The 23,996-nt window shown below is 40.8% G+C and overlaps 1 protein-coding gene across 2 annotated transcripts in view; it reads left to right on the forward strand.

Moving 5' to 3' along the window:
- The window catches only part of CTNND2 (catenin delta 2), a 1,183,216-nt gene that overhangs the window by 224,567 nt on the left and 934,653 nt on the right, over positions 1-23,996 (forward strand). For both annotated transcript variants that reach the window (XM_054019141.1, XM_054019142.1), the window contains exon 2: positions 11,226-11,359. In XM_054019141.1, the coding sequence (XP_053875116.1) occupies positions 11,226-11,359 (134 nt within the window). The remainder of the gene's footprint in view (positions 1-11,225; positions 11,360-23,996) is intronic.

Genomic DNA, 23,996 nt, shown 5'->3' on the forward strand with positions numbered 1-23,996 from the left:
GCTTAGCTCTCAATCTTGCCCCTCCAGTGAGTGTCTCCCTTTTGCCTCACCACAGACTTTTCTATCTTATCTCCCCCAAACCCAGAAGGCCTGGTCTAGCCACATGACCTGGCTGTCATGTGACTGTGCTTATTTTTTTTCACCTAGAGAGAGATGTTACAGGTGGGCCTGGACCCATCTCCTATTAAAGGGACAGTCACAACTGGAGAACTCACCCTGTGGTGTTGGGAAATATTTTCCTGTTCTATAATCCATGTCTAATTTGAAAAGGATCTTTTTTTGTATCTTGAGTTCTGTGTTACAATCTGCAGTGCTTGGCATATGTAATTGGATTTGCTTTTATTTAAGCTAGATTTTATTTTATCCACCCATCAAACCATCTGTCTGGAATTGTACAGCCTCCAATTTCTTCATGTACTGTTATAAAGCTCAGTTCACATTTGCTTTAAAAAAAAGAACAAAACAACCAAAATTGTGAGCAGTGATTTGAGTACAACAGATACTCTTTAACCTAAGATGTTTTACAGAGTTTTCTCAGAAAGCTTAGATAATGACAACTGAACAAAGGATACAAGGAATCCCTACTGTTTCAAAATAAAAAATGCATTTTCTTTACATTCCCTAAGCTTTTTCCATTTTAATATCAAATTTAGCTTGGATTTTTGCCTGTAAAGGAACTGAACAAAATGCATATCTTGGAGCTAAATTTTTAAAAGGCCTAAATTCAGTCTGCAAAAAGAACAGGAATACTTGTGGCACCTTAGAGACTAATCAATTTATTAGAGCATAAGCTTTCGTGGACTACAGCCCACTTCTTCGGATGCATATAGAGTGGAACATATATTGAGGAGATATATATATACACACATACAGAGAGCATGAACAGGTGGGAGTTGTCTTGCCAACTCTGAGAGGCCAATTAAGTAAGAGAAAAAAATAATTGGCCTCTCAGAGTTGGTAAGACAACTCCCACCTGTTTATGCTCTCTGTATGTGTGTATATATATATCTCCTCAATATATGTTCCACTCTATATGCATCCGAAGAAGTGGTAGTCCATGAAAGCTTATGTTCTAATAAATTTGTTAGTCTCCAAGGTGCCACAAGTACTCCTGTTCTTTTTGTGGATACAGACTAACACGGCCGCTACTCTAAATTCAGTCTGTAATATTGGGAATAAAACTTTTAGTTGATATTAATTGTGAGCATAAATTAATTGTTTGTATGTCTAGCTACCTGATATGTTCCCAATTGCCTGGGAATTAATTTTCTGATCACTGGTCCTGCCAAGATTTCAAATTCCTTGTCACACAGAGTCCTGATTTGGGGGAGGGAAGGGGTCATCTCATTTTCAAATAATTCAGAATGGAATATTTTTAACCTGGTGATGGTCTAAGTGAAATATCATTCCTGTGTATTCTGCTTTTTCTGCTATGGGCGCCTTTCTCAATGGGGTATGCTTATTTTATATGTCTGATACTGATTTGCTCTGAGTTTTTCTCCGTGTTTAGTTTTGTTCTCACTTGTATTTAAATTAATATGCTAATAACATCACCAGTCTGAGTTTGAGCAAGAACTGAAACTGACTGCATTCTAACATCTAGGACTGAGATCCCATCAATAATATAGTTTCTCAGGGTTGCCCACCCTCCCAGATTGGCCAGGAGTCTACCAGAATTGACCTCAATCTCCCGGTGACTATTAAAAGCAATCTGGGAGATTTTAATAGGCCCAAAGTCCGATCGGTGGTGCAGCAGGGTTAAGCCAGGCTCCCTGCCTGCCCTGACTCTGTGTGGCTCCTGGAAGTGTCTGGCACAGGGGCACCCCTCACCCCCTCCTGCACCCCAACCCCCTGTCCCTGACTCAGCCCGCAGCCCCCTCCCACACTCCAAACCCCTTGGCTCCATTCCCCAGCCCAGAGCCTGCACCCCCTCCTGCACCCTGTCCCCTGCCTCAGTCTGGCTAAAGGGAGTGAGGGTGGGGGAAAGCGAGTGATGAAGGGAAGGGGGATGGCGTGAGTGGGTGCGGGGCCTTGGAGAAGGGGTGGGGTGAGGGCATGGTCTCAGGAAGGGGTGGGGCCTGGGTGTTTGGGTTTGTGCAATTAGACAGTTGGTAACACTATGGTTTGTATACATTGAGTTTGAAATAGAGACCTGATTTTCATCACAGATGTTTGCTGTTGAGAGATGTCTGTTAACTATATATATCCATGTATAATTTTTGTTCTCAGTATACATTCATCCTAATAGACAAGAAGCCTGAAATGTGTTTGCTTCATATGTATTTGTATAGTGCTTGTGATAAGTAAAATTCACATTCTCCCCTTATATTGCTATGGGATAATAACAGTATTTCTATCAAGAGCTTTACAATGTGAGAATCAAGTGTCTTAGTGGTTGGAAGTTTAGTTAAACGAGCACAAGCACTATCAAGTGTTGTGGATTTGATAGTATTAAAGTGAAAATTTAAATGCAGTATTTTGCAAATTTTTTATGCTTAAATAATCAAGCTTGTAAGGGTGAAATGTGTCAGAGAAAAATCTTATGAAGGGTGACTTTCAATGTCCTGATGAGAACTAGTTTCTATTTGATCAGTTCAGCTGGGTGGTGCATACACAGTATTTTTTAATGTCACAAGTACTTTATTATAAAGATCTCCCAATGTTTCTACAGAAAAAAAGGGGCAACATGCATCTTTGCTTATTAAATTTTGGAGCATGTTAAAAAATATCCTGGGAAAAGTAAAACAGTGTTGCTTACTAGTTGCTATTCACTGCAGCTTTCAAGTCTACTTTTGACATGCAACATTTAATGCACACGACTTCCCCATTTACATAAAATTTTCCACTTAAAGCAGTGACTAAAGTGCACACTAAACTATACATAATAAAAATAGCATTTCTTGGACCTCCAAAAAAAAATTCACCCTGAGGCAGAGACAAGGCCTGGAAAATCACAGTCTGAAAGGCAAAAGATTCAGAAAGTTACAAGCAACACCAAAATGAGTTTAGAATTGAAACACTTGGGCAGTCTCGAATATAGCTGTTGCTAGCGTGTCAGACTACAGTGATTTTGAATACACAATGCATGCAGCTTTAAAACGAGATCTTATTCAGTCATCACTTCTCTGAGCATAACTATGAGTGGCTATTATGGGTTGGTGGGGCTAAGCCCTATCAATGTCCCAGCTGCCAGTCCCCGTGTACCGTACAAATATTTTTAGTGTGGCTGCATTACAACAGTTAGGGTTGCCAGGCGTCCGTTTTTCGACCAGAACGCCTGGTCGAAAGGGGACTCTGACGGCTCCGTCAGCACTGCTGACCGGGCCATTAAAAGTACAGTTGGCAGCACAGCAGGGCTTAGGCAGGCTCCCTGTCTGCCCTGGTTCCACGCAGCTCCTGGAATGGCCGGCATGTCCAGCTCCTATGCACAGGGGTGGGCAGGGGGCTCCGTGTGCTGTCTCTGCCCTGAGTGCCAGCTCCACAGCTCCCATTGGCTGGGAACTGCGAGGGAGGTGCCTGTGGATGTGGGCAGTGCACACTACACAAAGCTGACTGGCTGTGCCTCTGCCTCAGGGCCAGACATGCCGGCTGCTTCCAGGAGGCAGGGAAGGCAGTGAGCCTGCCTTAGTCACGCTGCGCCACCGACCAGTAGCCGCCTGAGGTAAGTGCTGCCTGGCTGGAGCCCACAGCCGAACCTCCTGCCCCAGGTCGGAACCCCCTCCCACACCCTAACTCCTTCCCAGAGCCGTCATCTCGAACCCCCTTCCACACCCCAACCCCTTGCCCCCTCCTGGAGCCCGCACCCCAGCCCTGTACCCCAGTCCTGAGCCCCCTCCCACACTCCAAGCCCCTTGGCTCTAGCCCACAGTTCCCTCCTGCACCCCAAACCCCTCATCCCCAGCTCTACCCCAGAGCCCGCACCCCAACCGAAGCCCTCACCCCCTCCAGCACCCCAAACGCCTCCCCTCCCACATCTCATTTCTGGCCCCACTCTGGAGACCACTCCCCTAGCTGGAGCCCTCACCCACTCCCGCACCCCCTATCCTAGCCCGGTGAAAGTGAATGAGGGTGTGGGAGAGCGAGTGACAGAGGGAGGGGAGCTGGAGTGAGTGGGGACAGGGACTCAGAGATGGGCGGGGCAGGGGCAGGGCCTTGGGCAGTGGCAGGGCAAGGATGTTCGGATTTGTGCAATTAGAAAGTTGGCAACCCTAATGACAGGATGCAGTACCAACTGCTGCTAACAGGAAGTGATTGCAGTACATAGACGTCAGACAGTAGATGAAGCAGGCACATGCACAATACAGGCTTCTGTGGGCCTCATTCGAATTAGTTCCACAAAGTATTGGATCCCTACATGTACTCCCTGCAGTCACAGTTCCTCCCTGCTGCATCTGCTCTTTGTTCTCCAGGCCCAGCAACAGGTAGGAGAGTTTGGTACCCTGGAGAGAAGGGGGAATGATTAGTATTCTTATTTTAGAAATGGGTGGTGGGAGGGAAGCTGGGGCAGAGAGGTGAAGGGACAAGTCACTACTGGAAGAGCTGAAAGCAGAACTGTGAAGGTCTTGGCTCATAGGCTGTTGTTCCACTAGACCTTGATTCCTCCGTAGGATTTTTGTGGAAATACTGATACATGTAGTTTCCCTCCGTCTTTGGGCAGATAACCTAAAACAGTAGGGAGGTGTGAACTAATGTACCCTCTACTTTCTCTTAATTCTTTTTTTCCCCTGTTACATGGCACGTTCACAAAGGTAGCATGTTCCTTAATACAAATAAGCAACTGTGATTCACCACAGAATTTATAGTTGGGAGAAAGTCACTATTACTTTTGGAGTACTTTGCATTGGAAAACTGGTCTGAAAAAAGGTGCTCTCTGATTTCGGATCAGTGGGTGACTGATTATCTTATCGTGACCAGATTTTAATGGCTTTTAATGTTCACTAAATAGGCTAAGTGTAGCCCTCTCCTTAGTACATAGATGTTTTAAAAGTCCATCTTATAATTTGCATATTGAATAGGATATACAGCTTAAGGCCCTAAGCCCACCAAGACTTATGCATATGCTTAAATTTATACACAATGAGGAGTCCAATTGGAATCACAAGCATAAGATTTGCACGATGAAGGCCTTGGTCTGTAAAATTGGCTTAGCTCTTTTTCTGGCTTTTAAAAATTGTGACTGTATCTTCCTGTAATGTTATAAAAAGGTTAAACTGTATAATCTTATTTCAAATTATCCTCATTTTTAGACACAAAATAAAATAAGTAAATAAAGAATCAGATTTGTCATCCAATTTCATTTTTTTCATGGTTGGCAAATTTAGAATAGTCAAATTAGAAATATGATTATTTTTTGATCTGAAGCTGAATATAACTTTTGGAGGGGCAAAATTAATCTTCCTTAATTTTCACAGAGTGCTCCTCATAAGAAAAAAATGCAAACATACTGGTTCAGTCTTGTTTACAATATCACAACAGTGTTCAAATGCTCTTTTCAACATCAGCTGAAATCCTGGCTCTATTGAAGTCAATGGAAGTTTTGCCATTGATTTCAGTGGGGTCAGGTTTTCACCCCATCTCTTTTTGTCTAACACAAAATGTCTTTGAAGCTCTCGCATGCAACTCCTAAATATATTTCCTGTCTTTCACAAGTAAAAACTTCAGTTAAGTCTAAACAAGAATCAGAGACATGATTCTCAAAGTAAATGGATGCCTGTAAATGAAAAGCAAAAAAATGGCTTGTAATAGCTAATGACCATCTTTCACTGTACTTTATCATTCACATTCTTCATATTTTACTAGCTTTTAAAGAATAAGTTGGTGAAGTAGGTTAATTACTGAGACTTTTAATATCTGTCTCTTGTTGAAAATAATTATTGGAAACATTTGAAATCTTTGCAGAAAGAGCTCTGCAATAATGGAGAGAGATACCAGAAAGTCTCAAATGTACATTTTACTCTGTTGTACTTCTAGCCTCCTTTCTTAGCATAGAGCTGCCTATGAAGTTTTAGCCTTGTGTTTGAGAAACCAGCATTGCCGTTCTGTGTCCTGTCAGTGGGGGATATAAATGTTGTGCGTGTTGCCCTGGATAAAGACAGTAGTGCACTTTTAAGTGGGTTGGTGTGTGAGGGAGTGATATAATTTAGATTGATTTGTGTGGTTGTTTATTAACAGCAAATATTAGCAGTACGTAGTAATACAGCATGTTAAATGCATAGTACCAGGTAATACCTGCCCCAAACAGTTTGCAATCTAAATAAAGAAAAGATGTGTTCATGTATCACATGCTGGGTAATAACAGGGGAGGACTCCATGTTTTTAAAACTAAACTGGACTATTAAAAGATGTATTTACAGAGATGCTGCAAGTGCAGCAAGCATTCCAGCCACGTCCACACAGGTTGGCTTCCTGGTGCCTTCTCCAAAGACTTCCATCCTGCAATTTGTGTTACTCCTTCCAGGTTTCATGCAGGTTGATATAGCACACAAGCATAGTGATCATAGTGGGAACTGTTATGTTACTTGCACTTTTTAAAAGATTTTTTTTAAACATATATTTTTAAAAATGTATTATTGGGGACTGGGTGAGAGAGATGCAAGCGAGGATGAGTTAACAGAACAGGACCAACGTCAAATAAATCACCAACTAAATAGCAGCAAGGGAAAGGAAAAGACAAAAGAAGGAGAAGAGGGGAGAGAAAGGGGAGTGGTAGGGAATCTTGTGCTCCAAAATCTTGAAATTACATCCAAAACCGCATCTCTCAGGTTGGAATAGAATTCCACAATGTGAGCCACTAGCCCACCAAAATTGAACAACTGCAACATTAGAAAAGAAAATGACCTTGCTTCCTATTAAGAAGTGACTAATAATTTAGTTTAAAATAATTAGTCAAGATTACAAGATGGGTCATGGTGTATGTGTGTGCACACATGTAATATGTGGTTTTGTAGACAGTATAATATTTTTAAATAAATTCCTGCTAATTACATTATTGAGTTGCTGAAGTTACTTTGTAAAACATGTACCATATATACTCATTCATTAGCCCGTTCATTTATAAGCCGACCCCCACAAAATGGATAGGTAAAAATAGCAAAAACTGTATGACCCTTTCATAAGCCGACCCTATATTTCCGGGGTTGGAAAACTTTGGCTCCCGGCCCATCAGGGTAAGCCGTTGGCGGGTCGGGACGTTTTGTTTACCTGGAGCATCTGCAGGCATGGAGCCCCTCAACTCCCTGTGGCCGCGGTTCGCTGTTCCCAGCCAATGAGAGCTGCGGGAAGTGGCGCCACTTCCTGCAGCTCCCATTGGCTGGGAACTGCGAACCTCGGCCACGGGGAGCTAAGGGGCCCCATGCCTGCAGATGCTCCAGGTAAACAAAATTACAATGTATTAGATCAGGGATTGGCAACCTTTGGCACGCGGCTCACCAAGGTAAGCACCCTAGCAGCCCGGGACAGGTTGTTTACCTGCCGCATCTGCAGGTTCGGCAGATCGCGGCTTCCACTGGCCATGGTTTGCCGCTCCAGGCCAATGGGGGGGGAGGGGGCGGCAGGAAGCGGCATGGGCCGAGGGATGTGCTGGCCACCACTTCCCTCCACCCCCATTGGCCTGGAGCGGTAAACCGCGGCCAGTGGGAGCTGCAATCGGCCGAACCTGTGGACACGGCTGGTAAACAAACCGGCCCGGCCTGCCAGGGTGCTTACTCCAGCGGGCCGCGGGCCAAAGGTTGCCGATCCCTGTATTAGATATTCAATTTGATGATTCCGTAGAGTTTAAAGTCATCTAATTTTGGTGTAGACCTGTTTATAAGTCGACCCCCGCTCTTTGATGCATCACTATTTTACCAAAAATATTCGGCTTATGAACAAGTATATACGGTAACTTGTTGCAGTAAAAAACTATATTTGTTGCACTGAATGAGAAAAATTAAAAAGGCCCTTTTACATCTATATAGAAGATGCGGATGCAGATTTTATACAATATGCTCACGACAGGCAGGGACAGAGGTATGGTATCTGAATTTCCATCTGATAATTTAGAATTCTTCTTGTGATAGTGACCTTGTGCGGCCTATCCTTAGGCTTGGAAGGAGTAGGTTTCTAAGTACATTTCTAGTAAGCATCAGTTTCACTTGTACACACAAACTGACAATATTTTCATCACCGGTAATCAAAATTTAAAGATAGGCAAAATAAGAAATCATGCTTGAGAGTTTATTAGAGTTTGATTTAAGGATATTAACTTTGTATATTTTGACATGCGATGTTGACAATTTGTTTTAATGGTTATAAAGCTTTAACTTTTTGACTCTCAATAGCTACTGTCATTAAGTAATTATTATTTGACCTCCCCCATAATTTCACACAACTCTGAAAATTTAAGATAATAAAAAACCCCTTACAAATAAACATCAATATTATTGATCAAAATTACTTAAAAAATAAAATTCTGCCATGCTTATCTATTCATAAGTAACCCTGCTTCTTCATCTTGGCAAAGGTATTATGCTGAGAAAGTCAATTATTACTTGGCCATGTTGTGACTTCATTCAAAAGATATAGAGTGAGGGCACTAACGGGGCATGAGACCTACACATTTCTATCTACATTAATTTCCATAGGAAATAGAATAATAAAAGGATTAGACATTGATGTGAATAAAAACAGCTGTAGTTGCATTAGGTGTGAAAAAATGTATAAGCAATATAAACCAATTGGAACAGGGGCGGGCAAACTTTTTGGCCTGAGGGCCGCATTGGTTATTGTAAATTGTATGGAGGGCCGGTTAGGGGAGCGGGTCGTGGCCCGGTCCCCACCTCCTATCTGTCCCCCCACCCCACCCCCTGGGACTCCTGTACCAGCCAACCCCCTTGTTCCCTGACGGCCCCTCTGGGACCCCTTCCCCATGCACACACCCCACTCCCTGTCCCCTGATTGCCCCCGGACCTGTGCCAACCAACTCCTCTCTCCATCCAACCCCTCCTCTCATTCCTGACGGCCTCCCCAGGACCTCCGCCTATCCAACAACTCCGTCTCCCTGTCCCCTGACTGCCCCTGACTGCCCCCTCCTCCTCCATCCAACCCCCCTCTCCTTCCTGACTGTCCCCCAGGGACCCCTGCCCCCATTCAACCCCCTGATCCCACCCGAACCGCCTCACCCCCTATCCACCTCCCCATCCCCTGCCCACCACCCCGAAGTCCCCTGCCCTCTACCCAACGCCCCCTGCTCCCTGCCCCTTTACCGCGCTCCCTGGAGCACTGGTGGCTGGCCATGCGGCTGGCTGGAGCCGGGCCACACTGCCACTGCCGCCGCCACCACCACGCAGCACAGAGCACCAGGTCAGGCCGGGCTCTGCAGCTGCGCTGCCCCAGGAGCTCACAGCCCCGCCGCCCAGAGCATTGTGCCGGTGGCGGAGCGAGTGAGCAAGCTGAGGCTGCGGGGGGAGGGGGAACAGCAGGGGAGGGCCCGGGGGCTAGCCTCCTGGGGCCAGGAGCTCTGGGGCCAGGCAGGTTCGTCCTGTGGGCCACAGTTTGCCCACCCCTGAACTGGAGCATAAGCCAATCACTGACTGCCAGGGATTAGGAAGAAATATGAGTGACACATTTTTTCAATACCTTTTGTGGTGGCCTCTTTGTATTTTTACCTGGAGGTATGTTCCCCTCTTCCTCCTGCTAGTGTGGCTTGAACTTCAGGAAGGTTTTGGAAAGGTGTGTCCAACCAGGCCAAACGGGCACCCTCATGTGGTCTCCATGCATCTGAAGAAGTGGGTTTTTTACTGACGAAAGTTTATGCCCAAATAAATCTGTTAGTTTTTAAGGTGCCACCGGACTCCTAGTTGTTTTTGTTCTCATGTGGCAGTGAGTATTCAGAGACAACGTTATAAAACGTCACTTCAGGGCTTTACTTTGGCTAGCTTTGTGTGTAGGCACATTCACTCTGTGCCTAGACAATTTTGGGCATTTTAATCCCAAACTTCCTCAATCACTGCTATTGAAGTACACCGCTACCTCAATATAACGCTGTCCTCAGGAGCTAAAAAATCTTACCGCGTTATAGGTGAAACCGCATTATATCGAACTTGCTTTGATCCACCAGAGTGCACAGCCTGCCCCCCGGAGCACTGCTTTACCACGTTATATCTGAATTTGTGTTATATCAGGTCACGTTATATCGAGGTAGAGGTGTATATTGCACTTAGTTGGTGCTAGGTAGCGCTGATGTGCATTTACTCTTTATTCTGGACTTGAGCTCCCTAGACCTTTTGGTCTCATATAAGAGGACTCATCTAATAAAGGCTGATTTAAGTGGTGTGTGAGGTTTTACTCACCACTTAAGTCAGCTTTACAAGAACTATACACTAAAGGTTTACTTTATAAAAATGTGGAAGCTAATTTCTAGGGGAGTGACACAGGAAAAACTAAGGTAGCAGGAGCACTTCTTCTAGAGCCCCGCAGACTTTTACAGCAACTGCACCATTTATATGATATACCTGGGGACTATACACTTCATGTCCCTTCGTACTATGGCTCAGCCTCCAAAATCATGGCTTCCCTTTTGCATTTTATCCCTAGCTTTATAGAACAAAAAAAGTAGAAAGAGACTTCACTTCTAACCATTGGCTTTCTCACTTCTCTCAGTCAAAAAAAAAAAAAGGGGGGGGGTTGAGGGGGCAGAATAACTTTTATTACTGTTTTACAATAATATTGCTGATAAAACTTCAGCAAAAACACTGCTAGATTTGTTGAAGTTAGGCAAAATACTAGACTACTAATAGGTGCATAGTAAATGTGCACCTAATTCAAGAAGTTATGAAATTCTGTATTTCTCTCATCTGTTGGTCCTCTGCTTGCATGGAATTTCATGATTAATCCCTCCCGTGATATTGTAATTTTGTATTGGATATAGCCCCTAGAATACTATACAAATGCCACAACTGTACATAGTTTGAATTAGCTCCAATTGCAATGTTGTGAATGATATGGAGGCAAACTGGATTATAAGAATTCAAGGCTGCTTTTAAGATAAATTTTAAATAATCTTTGTGTTTTAAAGAATAGTAAATGAAGGACGTTCACATTATCTAACAGAAGCAAATTAGCTCTGCTGAACACAAAATATTTTTTTTTCTGAAATTAGGGTGGTTACCATTGTATATATTTGATTCCTGACACGCATGCGGCTTGTAAAATCAAAACATTTTTCTTTATTTTTTTTTTAATCGTAGGAGCTATGCCTGTGCCAGACCAGCCGTCATCTTCTGACAAGACAAGTTCCCTTAGCCCTGTGCTGAATACATCCAATGGGGACGGTTCTGAAACAGAGACAACCTCTGCTATTCTTGCTTCAGTTAAGGAACAGGTACACAAGTATAGTGGCTTTTGATTACATATTATGTCACACATGCTTGTGAGGCTTATTATTGATGCCATGAAGGAGCAGAAATATTTCTTGTTTTAAAAATATCTCAGTTTAGTTTCCTAGCAGAATTTTGTGGTCATTGGTTTGAGGAGACGTTTGTTTTCTTTGTCATTCTGCCTGGTATATTGTATGGTGATCTAAATGAGACTGCTACAAGTACCACATCCTTTCGTTTCCCTTTATTACATGTGGAGGTTTCTTCAGTACAGAGTGTAAGAGCTAGGGACATATGAATCACTGTGAAGAAAATAACTTTCATTCCAAAGCTTTGCATAAAGATTGAAGGGAACCCTATCTTGTTTGTTTGAAAATATTCTGTTATTTGTTTACATTCACTTGTTTCGAACATGACATGGTTGATACCAGAAGCAGAATTTCCAAAATATATCAAGAGGTTTTTCTTTTGGTATTGTCTACTTGGTTAAAACAAAAAAGAAAGTACTAGAAATCTTGGACAAACAGATCTCATGAAATTCCACTCTGATTCTGATGAGACATAGATTCAGATGTGTTTATATAAGCAATTCAGTCTTCTGTATATTTTGAGGTTCCTACACAGGTAATGAAAACTAAGTATTTTGAATATATATCCTTATCCCACTGTAATTCACTGAGAATTATTCAGTATATCTGTATGGCAAAAGGAAGTTTTGTCAGAGAAATTCAATTGTGTAAAACTGCCATACCATTGATATTTTACTTTTCAACCCCTTTGCGTCCAACATAGGAGATGGCTATCTGGATAACTGCAGTTTTTGAAGACAGCTGAGTTTAAAAACTGCTTATGGTTTTGATCATTAGTAGCCCCCGCTACACCCACCCCCCAAAAAAAATGGGTAAAACACTTTAATGTCTAGTTTTGGTACTTTGGACCCTTGACAAATTTTAACGTGACATACGGCTTCACAGAAAAGGATACTCTGACAGGATATCTGGTTCTAGCATCCTGCAGAGGCAGAGAGAGAGAGAGAGAGAGAGAGAGAGAGTTGTTTCTGCTGACTCACCAGACTAGCTTTGGCCCAAGAGTATATGAAGAGTTTGAGCCGTTCAGTGATTCAGAGGGAAATAGGGGCAAGAACAGAATAACACTGAAATTAGAAACACTAGGAACAAAATAAGCCCAATCTAGGGAAGAAGTTTAAACTGAAATTTACATTTTGTTTTTATCTAAGTTAAAGACAGCCTTAGGATGTGGTGGAGTTTGGATTTTAACTCTGTGTGCCTATTGTGTTATGTTAGAAGATGCATGTGCAATAAAAACATAAATTATCCTTTTTAAAATGCAAAATGATTCAGATAACACTGATAGCTTCTTTAAGGATTCTTAAAAGTTATATTGTATATTTAATGGAAATAGTCTATTGTCCTATACTTGTATAATACTTTGTTTTTACAACTGTTGTACAATTGGTAGTTTATATAGCTTAAAAATTAAAAATGTTCTCTGGCATGCTACATTAACTTTGAAAGAGATTCATGGTTGCCCTATGTGTTTGATATGTATGAGGGCTTTCATGCAGTATTACAGCATTATCTGGACACGCTCATTATCTAAAATGATATGTGAAATGAATAACTTATACAACCTAACTTTTTCAAAGTAGATTGTGATTTAGTGTATTGGGCTTAAAAGTTTACCAGAAAGTGAGAGTGGTTCACAGCACATGTGCGCCATGTGAAAGTGATCTCTGTTTTATTGGGAAGGACTTTGGGTTTCGGAATGACCCGTATTTGGAAGAAAAACACACTCTCTCTGGCTTATTTCCTCTCCACACAATACTGTTTGGTTCTACCAGGCACACATTACAGAACTAAGCTTGAAGTCCTCACAAAACAGGAAAAGCCATATTGACTAACAGTCCAGACAGCTAAAACATGGTCTAATTAAACTGTTGAAACTCCATTTAAACATTCTGGGTGTATTTTGTGTGGTAATGAATTGGCAGGGAGATGGACTAGGTGATGTAATAAGTGTTCTCCATCTCTAATAGCCCTGATTTATGAGCTCATTTAACCTGACATTCAAGATAAATAGCTTCCCATCTCCTAGTAGAAAAAAGCATATGATTTGTCTGTCTAGCCAACACTTTGGGTTAATTTATCCTCTGGCTCTGCTCAGAAGTCTGGCCTTACTTGAAGATTTGGAAGCATGAACATGGCTAATTATGTAGAGGAATAAAAACAAACAAAGAAAAAATGGGACAACCACTTTTAAAATCAGATTGTCCTTGGCCAAATTTAATAAAATATATTCTATTTCCTCCAGGTTGGTCATTACATATATAATTATTCCACCTAACTTTTTAAAAATTTCTTGTCTCAGCTGCAGAAACTTTTCATTTACTTCTATGCTCACTTCTATGCTCTGTGAAATTGACATCTGAAGCTGTTTCTCTGGATGACTGAAGGAAGCAGAACCACAAGTATAATCAGGGCTGGCTTTAGCAAGTGTGGGGCCCGATTCGTGGGGCTTGTACTCACCGGGCGGCGCTCCGAGTCTTCCGCGGCACTTTGGATTGCCTCGCTCCGGCCGGGGAAGCGGGGCCGCGTGCATAGAGTTGTCTGCCTGCTCTCTGGCCGGGGTAGCGGGGCCACGGGGTTGCTGAGCTCCAGCCGGGGTAGCGGGGCTGCGGGGATTGCAGCGCTCCGGCCGGGGTAGCAGGGCCGCGGGCTTGCTGCGCTCTGGCTGGGCACGGGGCCCTCTTAAGCGCGGTGCCCGATTTGGGGAATCGGCCTAAAGTCGGCCCTGAGTATAATGGTGTCATAATGACTGTTGTAGGTGCAGCTGATTTGGGGGTAAAGACAGACTCAATGAACATACACAATGGTCAAAAAATTGGAGGAAGAATGGAGATTTAAAGATAAAAACACTTACATTTTCTATTTGAATTTCTTATGACAAATGGGAGATTGGGAATTCTACATTTTGAATTTAAAACTGACTTAGGTCTGAGATCCACATGTACAATTTCTCTTGTGCATGATCACACACTTATCATACCAGCCTACCTGTAGCTGGTAAAATGTACATGAGCGCAGCATAGAGATAATTGTTTCTGCCTATAGAATCACTGTGAACAAGCTTCCAAAACATAATTTGAAGTAACATGAACTATAAACAGCATAAACTGATTTTAATAAAACTTTAAAAATATGAGGTTAGTGCATAGGTTTTGCCTTTAAGTAATATTTTTTCATTACTATTATGGCTTCCAACAATCCACATGCTGCCTCAGTTTTACCAATGAGATTATCTGGTCTAATAACAGCAGATTGTTTAATATTCCAAACATAAAAGTTTCATATTTAACTCAGCAATAATGAGCTCAGAATCTATTTCTGCACGCTTTTCATGTTGTGTCTTTACGATAAAGTATAAACACAGAACAAAGGCTTGGATGTTGTTGTTTTTTAAAGTAATTTCATCAGTTTTATTATTAGCTATTATATGTAAATTCATGTATTGAGGATTTTTCCAAGGATGTTTTGCCTGAACTGACGTAGTGGGTCACACTCAGGTGTTGGACTGCACCTGGGAACATAAATGAAAATGAATGGCTAAGAGGGGATATAGGGTACAACTTTGGTTCCCTGCTCTCAATTTCCTCAAAATCTGTATAATTCCCAGCTGTCGAGGGGACAGTTTGGGGCAGGGTCTGGGAGGATAGTCTGTGTGTTTGTAAATGCTCCCTGACCAGGCTGTTTCATGTCATGCACAAGTTACTCTGTTCCCTGATAGGGACAATTTTTGTGGTGGAAATAACATTAATGTGATCACATGCTACTTTTCAGCATGAATGTGTTCCCGTGTCAGCAGTAAATGGCATGGGGACTCATTGACAGTATGTAAGTGGAGATCCATATAATGCTTTATAAGACTGTACAGTAAATATTGTTGTTCCCCCAGTTCTTTTTAATACTGAAACACAGGTAAAATTACTGGTAGGTGATGTCCCAACTGGTTGAAAGACTGTACTCAAAGGGTTTTTATGGTTCACTGTCAAACTGGGAGGGCGTATGTGGTATGGTACTGCAGGAATCAGTCCTTGGTCTGGTACTAGCCAATATTTTCATTCAGACTTGGATAATGAAATGAAGAATTTGTTTATAAAGTCTGCAGATGACCCTGAGCTAAAAGTACTTTGGAGGATAGGATTAAAATTCAAAATGACCTTGAAAAATTGAAGAATTGGTCTGAATTCAACAAGATGAAATTCAGTAAAGACAAATGCAAAGTTCTTCACTTAGGAAGGAAAAATCAAAAGCACAACTACAAAACAGGGAATAATTGCCTATGTGGTGGTAATGCTGAAAAGGATCTGGGGATTATAGTGAGTCACGAGTTGAGTATGAGTCAACAGTGTGATGCGGTGTGAAAAAGGCTATATCATTCAGGAGTGTTGTATGTGGGAGATGGGAGGTAACTGTCCTACTCTGCTCAGCACTGATGAGGCCTCAACTGGATAACTGTGTCCAGGTCTGGGCACCAGACTTTAGGAAAGAAGTGAGTAAATTAAAGAGAATCCATAGGAGAGCATTAGAATACTTGATCTATGAGGAAAGGTTTAAAAAAAAATGCTGGGAAACAAGCAGGAAGAATTAGAGGTCCTGGCACAGTCGAGGAACTATGATGTGATTGGAATAACAGAGACTTGGTGGGATAACTCACATGACTGGAGCACTGACATGGATGGGTATAAAATGTTCAGGAAGGACAGGCGGGGAAGAAAAGGTGAAAGAGTTGCACTGTATGTAAGAGAGCAGTATGATTGTTCAGAGCTCCAGTATGAAACTGGAGAAAAGCCTGCTGAGAGTCTTTGGGTTAAGTTTAGAGGCAAGAGCAACAAGGGTGATGTCATGGTGGGCGTCTGCTATAGACCACCAGACCAGGAGGATGAGGTAGACAAGGCTTTTTTCGGACAACTAACAGAAGTCTCCATATTACAGGCCCTGGTTCTCATGGGAGACTTCAGTCATCTTGACATCTGCTGGGAGAGCAATACAGCAGTGCACAGACAATCCAGGAAGTTTTTGGAGTGTTGGGAACAACTTCCTGGTGCAAGTGCTGGAAGAACAAACTAGGGGCCATGCTCCTCTTGACCTGTTGCTTACAAACAGGGAAGAATTGGTAGGGGAAGTAGAAGTGGGTGGCAACCTAGGCAGCAGTGACCATGAGATGGTCAAGTTCAGGATCCTGAAAAAGGAAGAAAGGAGAGCAGCAGAATACTGACCCTGGACTTCAAAAAAGCAGACTTTGACTCAGGGAACTGATGAGCAGGATCCCCTGGGAGGCTAATATGAGGGGGAAAGGAGTCCAGGAGAGTTGGCTGTATTTTAAAGAAGCCTTATCGAGGGTGCAGGAACAAACCATCCCGATGTGCAGAAAGAATAGCAAATATGGCAGGCGACCAGCTTGGCTTAACAGAGAAAATTTCGGTGAGCTTACACACAAAAAGAAAGCTTACAATAAGTGGAAACTTGGACAGATGACTAGGGCATGCCGGGATGTAATCAGGAAGGCCAAGGCACAGTTGGAGTTGCAGCTAGCAAGGGATGTGAAGGGTAACAAGAATGGTTTCTACAGGTATGCTTTCAACAAGAAGAAGGTCAGGGAAAGTGTGGGACCCTTACTGAATCAGGGAGGCAACCTAGTGACAGATGATGTGGAAAAAGCTGAAATAGTCAATGTTTTTTTGCCTTGGTCTTCACAGACAAGGTCAGCTCCCAGACTGCTGCACTGGGAAGCACAGTATGGAGAGGAAGAGAGCAATCCTCAGTGGTGAAAGAACAGGTTAAGGACTATTTAGAAAAGCTGGACATGCACAAGTCCATGGGTCAGATCTAATGTATCAGAGGGTGCTGAGGGAGTTGGCTGATGTGATTGCAGAGCCATTTGCCACTACCTTTGAAAACTCGTGGCGGTCGGGGGAGATCAGGGGAGGTCTCGGACGATTGGAAAAAGGCAAATATAGTGCCCATCTTTAAAAAAGGAAAGAAGGATAATCCGGGGAACTACAGCCTCACCTAAGTCCCTGGAAAAATCATAGAGCAGGTCCTCAAGGAATCCATTAGGAACCACATGGAGGAGAGGAAGGTGATCAGGAACAGTCAACATGGATTCGGCACTGGAGAGGCCATATCTGGAGTATTCCATCCAGTTTTGGGCTCCCCAATACAGAAAGGATGCAGACAAATTGGAGAGAGTCCTGCAGAGGGCAACACAAATTATTAGGGGGCTGAGGAGAGGCTGTGTGTTTAAATAGAAAATTTTAAATATTTTCCAAATAAAAATATAATTTTTTGATTAAGTTTTTTATTAAAGTAACTTTGGTTGATTGTACTTTCCCTTTACAGAATTACTAAAATATTTCAAAGGAAGCCAGATATTTAGGGGAAGAAAACCATGCATGGTATCTTGGTTAATTTCCTAGCCTTAGGATATAATGGCAGGGCACATGTAGGGTAATAATAAAGCATTATAAGAAACAAGTTATAATTAAAATACAGATTAAATAAGTCATTTAAAATGTAAACTAGACTGGATGTAAATTAGATCATGTTACTACATAATGAACACATGGTTGTGGATAGGACACTGCACTGGGAGTGAGGAGGCCTGGTTTCTATTCTTGGCTTTTCCACTGACCTGCCATGTGATGTGGTTTGGGCAAGTGCCACAGTGCCTCAGTCTCCCCATGTCTGAAGTGGGTAAAATATTTACCCTCCTTTGTATAGAATTTTAAGATTTCAGAATCAAAGTGATACTTTTATCAATCCACATTGTTACACATTCATGGATGTTAAGGCCAGATGGACCATTAAATAATTGTCTGACATCTTGTATAACACAGGACATAGAATCACAACCAATTATGCTTGTATTGAACACAATAACTTAGGTTCGACTAAAGCATATCTTCCAGAAAGACTTCCAGTCTAATCTGAAGACATATAGAATATATAACAACAATCATTGTAGAAGCCTTAGAATAGAAGCCAAGAATTACTATTAAAGTCTTAAGCCTTTTCTTCAAAACAAATAAAAATCCTTGGAAGCGTGTTTCTAAATAGATTAAATTATGATAAATCCATAGTTTGCCTCCTCTCTCACATCACAGCTATTATTTCCTTTAAAAGTTTTTGTGGCTTCCCTTCAGATCCATGCTAATTGTATTTAATCAATAAATACCTTTCCAAGCTGTCTCTTATCACCACTCTGTATAGTATACCATTATCTTCTGTTCCTTCATTACATAACTCCCGTTTCCAATATATTTTTAAAATGTCAGCTAGAGATTCTCCTTCCTCTTTCCTTTGTCTTTTTCCAAACAGTTTATTGATTTTTAGATATTAATACATTGTAACAGGAAACAAACTCACCCATAGTTTACATTTCACACACCATAAGCACTTTCTAATACGTGTAACACATATAATAACTCTCACTTGCAGAGTTCACTGAAATATGGGAAGTTTGGAGAACTGAATTTGTACCTTCATAATATATCTACCAATTAGCAAGATATCTTTGGTGAAAAATGTATGTTTTGTGGGAATAGAGAATTTTTGGAGAAATAATTTCGTACAACAGGGTCCTTTTCTGTGATTCTCAGAGGAGAGAGGAATAAATTAGCACATTTGCTATATGTCTTCCAATACAGAATTCTAGCATTATGGACCAAATTGGGCTGGCCTCATGTAGCTCTTCTCCTGGAGCAACCAGTCTTTATGCGCTTTGATAAATGTTAGTTTTAAAATTACAACAGTGGAGAATGAAACAAGTAGTCTCCATAGGGATACTTTCCATACATACCACTTCTGATACCAAAGAGATGAACAGCAATGGTTGCAAGTAAGAGGAGGTAGTTACATCACTGGGAAAGGGTAGTGGTGATGTTCAGAAGGGGAACGCTATTGGAATGAATTGAGGTAGAGGCTTGCAGAAATGACCTGTGCTGCATGAAGGTACCAAAAGGGAATACCTCCCTTACAGCCATATTAGATCTCCAACAAAATGACCATAAGGAGAGGGAGGAATGTACCAAGTGCCGCTGCTATGTACAGTGCTTGGTTTAAAATAAGTATTTAAAAATTATTTAGTCAAAGCCAAATAAAAGAACTTCAGCTAAAATTAGCATAGTTCTATTTTAAAGTTATATTGGAAAGTTATTTTAGCATAGTTCTATTTTAAAGTTATATTGGAAAGACCTTGTAAAGAAAGACTAGAGATGAATCCATTTCTGTTAGCAGTGCTGTACTGGCATTTTGAGACATTTAATTTGGTGCCTTCTTTTTGTTGCTCCTTTGTTGCTTCTTGCACCACACATGTTCAGACTATCACTATTGCCACTCTGTGAAATTACTCATACTCATATCATTATAGATTCAGCCAATTCATTTTTACAAAATCAAATTCCTTTAAGTCAATATGGTGGAATATGTTCTAGATCCACATTCTAAGATTGCTCAGGTACCTTGTTCAAATAAAATATCCAGTTAGACTACCGTTTGCAAAATAAAATTGCCTATCTTAAAAATATTCAGATTCAGGCAAGTTGTGTGGCATTCATTGCCACATTCTATAGTCTTGAAGCTCAGTTTTAATGAGTGAATCCAGTACTGAGATCAGTTAATTTATTAGGTCAATATATTTAATCAAGGGGTTTTGGGAGGTTCATTCTTGTGATTTGGGGTGCATTTTATGCTGAACCAGTACCTTGGTTGACCTTTTGAGACTTCAAGATGAAAAATTTGTCTTTGGTAGGAGACAATGTTCCTTGACCTGAAGAAGAGCTCTGTGTAGCTCAAAAGCTTGTCTGTCACCACCAGAAGTTGATCCAATAAAATATATTCCCTCACTCACCTTGTCTCTCAAATGTTCCTTTTATACATTTTCCAAATCAGAATAACTTCTTGTACTCACATCATCGCCATTGAGAAATTCACACTAGGTGCATTTAAAAAACAAACGGTAAATTATGTAAGAAAGGAATGATGCTCCAAACTGCTACCATTTGCCATCTTCCATCTTAGCACTCCTCTCCAGCCACCCTTCTCTTTAATACTGGAAAGTTCTGCTAGCCTGGGTACCAGTCTTCATCAACTCTGATTTATTTGCTCCTGTTCTTGATTTAAACTTTGCTGCCTCAATATTTATTTTTCCTTGCTCAGAAAATATATTACATTCTGTGATATCAGTTTGTGTCAGAAATGCCATTCATTTTCCATGGGAGGAAAAAGTAATATTGAAGAAAATAAATCACCTTTACTTTGAACACTAAAGCAAACAATTAATTTCATGTTCTCTGCAATATCTCTCTGTTCTGGGAATTTGGAGTCTTCTCCATATCCTAGAAAACCTACTAACTCCCATGATGACATCTTGCTTTACATATGCAGCGTAAGATACTTCACATTATTTGTCTTTCCCTGGACTTGGTGTGCAGTTTTCATTTCATTCCCTATTTTTGATTACCTTACCATTTTTGCACTGCCTGCAGATCATTCTGGAAACTTTCCTGTCTTGATGGTGTTGGATTCCCTGCCTGTGTTCTTTTTTTCATATGTTTGATCACTTTTTATACATGCTTTTGCATCCAACATTGTTCTTCCCTATTCCTGAGTTATTTACAGCTAAATGCAACTCCTATTTTATTTTTTCTATAGATAATTAATTTCTATATATAATTCCAAGAAAAATAATAATCTTAAAATGGAGGTAAGAGTGAGAGTACATACTAAATGGGTAAAATACATTACAACGATGTTTGTAATTATCCCCAAACCAAGGGTTATACATGCAGAAAATAGAGTCAAACTTAAAATTAATCCAAACATATAATATTTCTGGTTACAGATTCGATTAAATTGGTTTTAATTAAACTTTTTTTTGTCCCTTGATGGTGAAAAGAAGACATTTCTTCTTGAAATTTCTGGTAGTAGAACATTATTCTTTAGCTTCTGCTGACCAGGAATATTCAAATATGAAGAATAATGGCAAAAATGACCATTAATCCTTAAAAGAAAAAAAAAGAGCCTAAGCACAAGAGTTCAGTGAGTTTTAACTAATATAGGAAATTTTTAAGTGTCAGAGGAGAGGTGTCAACCGGGTGCTAAAATTCTTAGTGTCTGCTTTTTCCTTCATTTTAGTTTCTAAACTAATTAACGGGCTCACTTGTAAATGTTCAGAGAAATCATTCTGTACTCAGAGATTGTGCTGTAATTTGGGTTATGATACACTGCATTTCTCATTCATAACAAAGAGGTGGAATCCCTTCTTTTAGTGCAAAATTCAGCTATGGAGCCACAACTGGAACCTCCATAATGTATTTATGGACAGTTTCCATTTCCTCTTTGTACATCTTCCCTCCCATTGTTTTCCAGCCCCTCACTTATAATTCTCTAACTATTATAAAATTAACTGTAATGTTAAGTCCCTCTGGGTTTTTTTGCTTTCTGGTTTCTCTTTGTTTTAAATACCAAATAACATTATGGTTGCTGTTACTTTGAGCATTTCTCCTCTTTTCATCTAAAATTGTACCATTTGAGTTGTTCAGTCTTAGGTTTAGATTTGTTCCCTTTCTATGACTTTCTTAGACACTGTGCAAGGACATTTTGCTCTGTACCATGTGCAGAAAATTGCTATTGAGGTGTTATTCCTGTTATGTCTCAACTTACATGTGGAAAATCTCTCCTTGCTACTAATTTGGTACTTTCAAGAAATAATTTTCATTTCCACTAGTCTGCCTCATCCTTATCATTTTGTAGCTGGGGTACAGCAAATTCCTGCTTGCAATTTACTTCCCCTGTTTCAAAATGTGAGCCATATTACACAAATTTCATCTCCGTCCTTCCTACTTCTATTTCCCTTCCCCCTCCACTCCACTGCAGACTTGTAAAAGGGCTCTCTTCCCATTTTCCAGGCATACCATCTCTTTAATATCACTAATAACCTTCCAGATTTAGTATTCTGTCCTTCAGTTTTCCATTGTCCCAGTGTTTATTTAATGAGTCTATAATGGTGTTTTCACTAAAATTTTTGGGTGAGGAAAAGCAATATTTTATATGTCAGATTCTATAAGGAATGTAATGTGAATTGCAGGATATATTATCTCTTGATCATGCTTACTTGCCCTCTGGACTATTGCATGATACAATTGCCTGGATGATTTGCTATCCACCAATTATCGGTCATATGGGTGATAGTTCAACAGTGACTTAGGAAGATCACAACAGAAGCGTTTGTCGATGACCTGCATTTTTACAAACCTGCTCTGAGTCCACCAATGCAGTCACCAAATAGTGTCCGGTATGGCTGTTTTTGTGTTGTGGACTAAGAACTGGACTCCGCTCTCCAGCTTGGTTGACTTAAGCCCTGGGAAACAGCTGTTTGATGGTAGTGACTTACTACCAACCTAGATTAGATTTGGTCAAGCTGCCTAGAAGCTCTATGCCTGATTCTGATCTGACTCTGGTTTGACAGAAATATGACTCCACTGACCTAACTAGAATTACTCCTGACTTGCACCAGTGAAACTTAAATCTGAAACAGGCTTTCCAGATGCTATCACCAGTCTCTTGAGCTACACGGTCCTTCAGTCTGTATTTAAATTGTTGCATGCCTTCATTTTCAACAAAAACTGTCAGTGGTGTGGACTGAACTAAGTGAAGGCCCCTGGTGTTTGCAGCCAAGCCACAGGCAACATTGAGAAAACCAGCTTGCAAAATTTTAGTCACATAGCTTGCTAAATGATGGAGGGACAGGGACAGGTATCAGATAAGGAATGGACTTTATCAAGGTGTGTGAAACTGACTTTAGTAAACAAATATATATTGGAGAAAAACTGCTCTCACAAACAGAATTATTTACCAGGAAGATACATTGCTTTTTGCTAATTAATAGGACAGAGATGCATTCAGCTCTTATAATGTATTAATTAAATCATGGATTTGTTTGTTACAGCTGTGTGTGAATAAAAAAATGAAATATGATGTAACCAGAATAAGAAAGTAACTAATAGGGAATAAGTGTAGTACATTATATTTCAAATATTTTCTATTCTGGTTGATTGGTATAACTCTAAAATTGTCGTTAGGTTCTGTAACCTTTGTCTGGCTCTTGCTCTGTGTATAGCAAGAAAATGCAACAAGGCTTAAGAAATACACTAAACCTGCCAGCCTTCAGGTATTCTGCTGTTCTTTGCTACTGCAGACCTTCTATCTTGCAAATATGTTTGGAGCCAGATAAGAGAAAGTCTGTACAAATTATAGTTTTAGCCAATATCATATACAATATTATATATACTATCACATTTTTTGTATAACAATGCATTTTATTCGTGTGTAGTTTTTCCAGAATGCTTTTTAGTTATTTTAAGCTGCTTAACCAAGGGGAGATGTGAAGTGTTGTAATCTCTGTGTTAGGTGTAGACACATTGCAGACTACAAGAACAAGACAAACACTTTTTTTTTATGTATAGCTAACATGCCATCTGTACCAAGCTACAACTGGTGAAGGATGTGTCTAAGGTTTTGCTGACCTCTGAAGTACACTGTGGTCAAAACAACAATAATAAAC

This window comes from Malaclemys terrapin, chromosome 2 (assembly GCF_027887155.1).
Source record: "Malaclemys terrapin pileata isolate rMalTer1 chromosome 2, rMalTer1.hap1, whole genome shotgun sequence".
Classification (NCBI taxonomy): domain Eukaryota; kingdom Metazoa; phylum Chordata; order Testudines; family Emydidae; genus Malaclemys; species Malaclemys terrapin.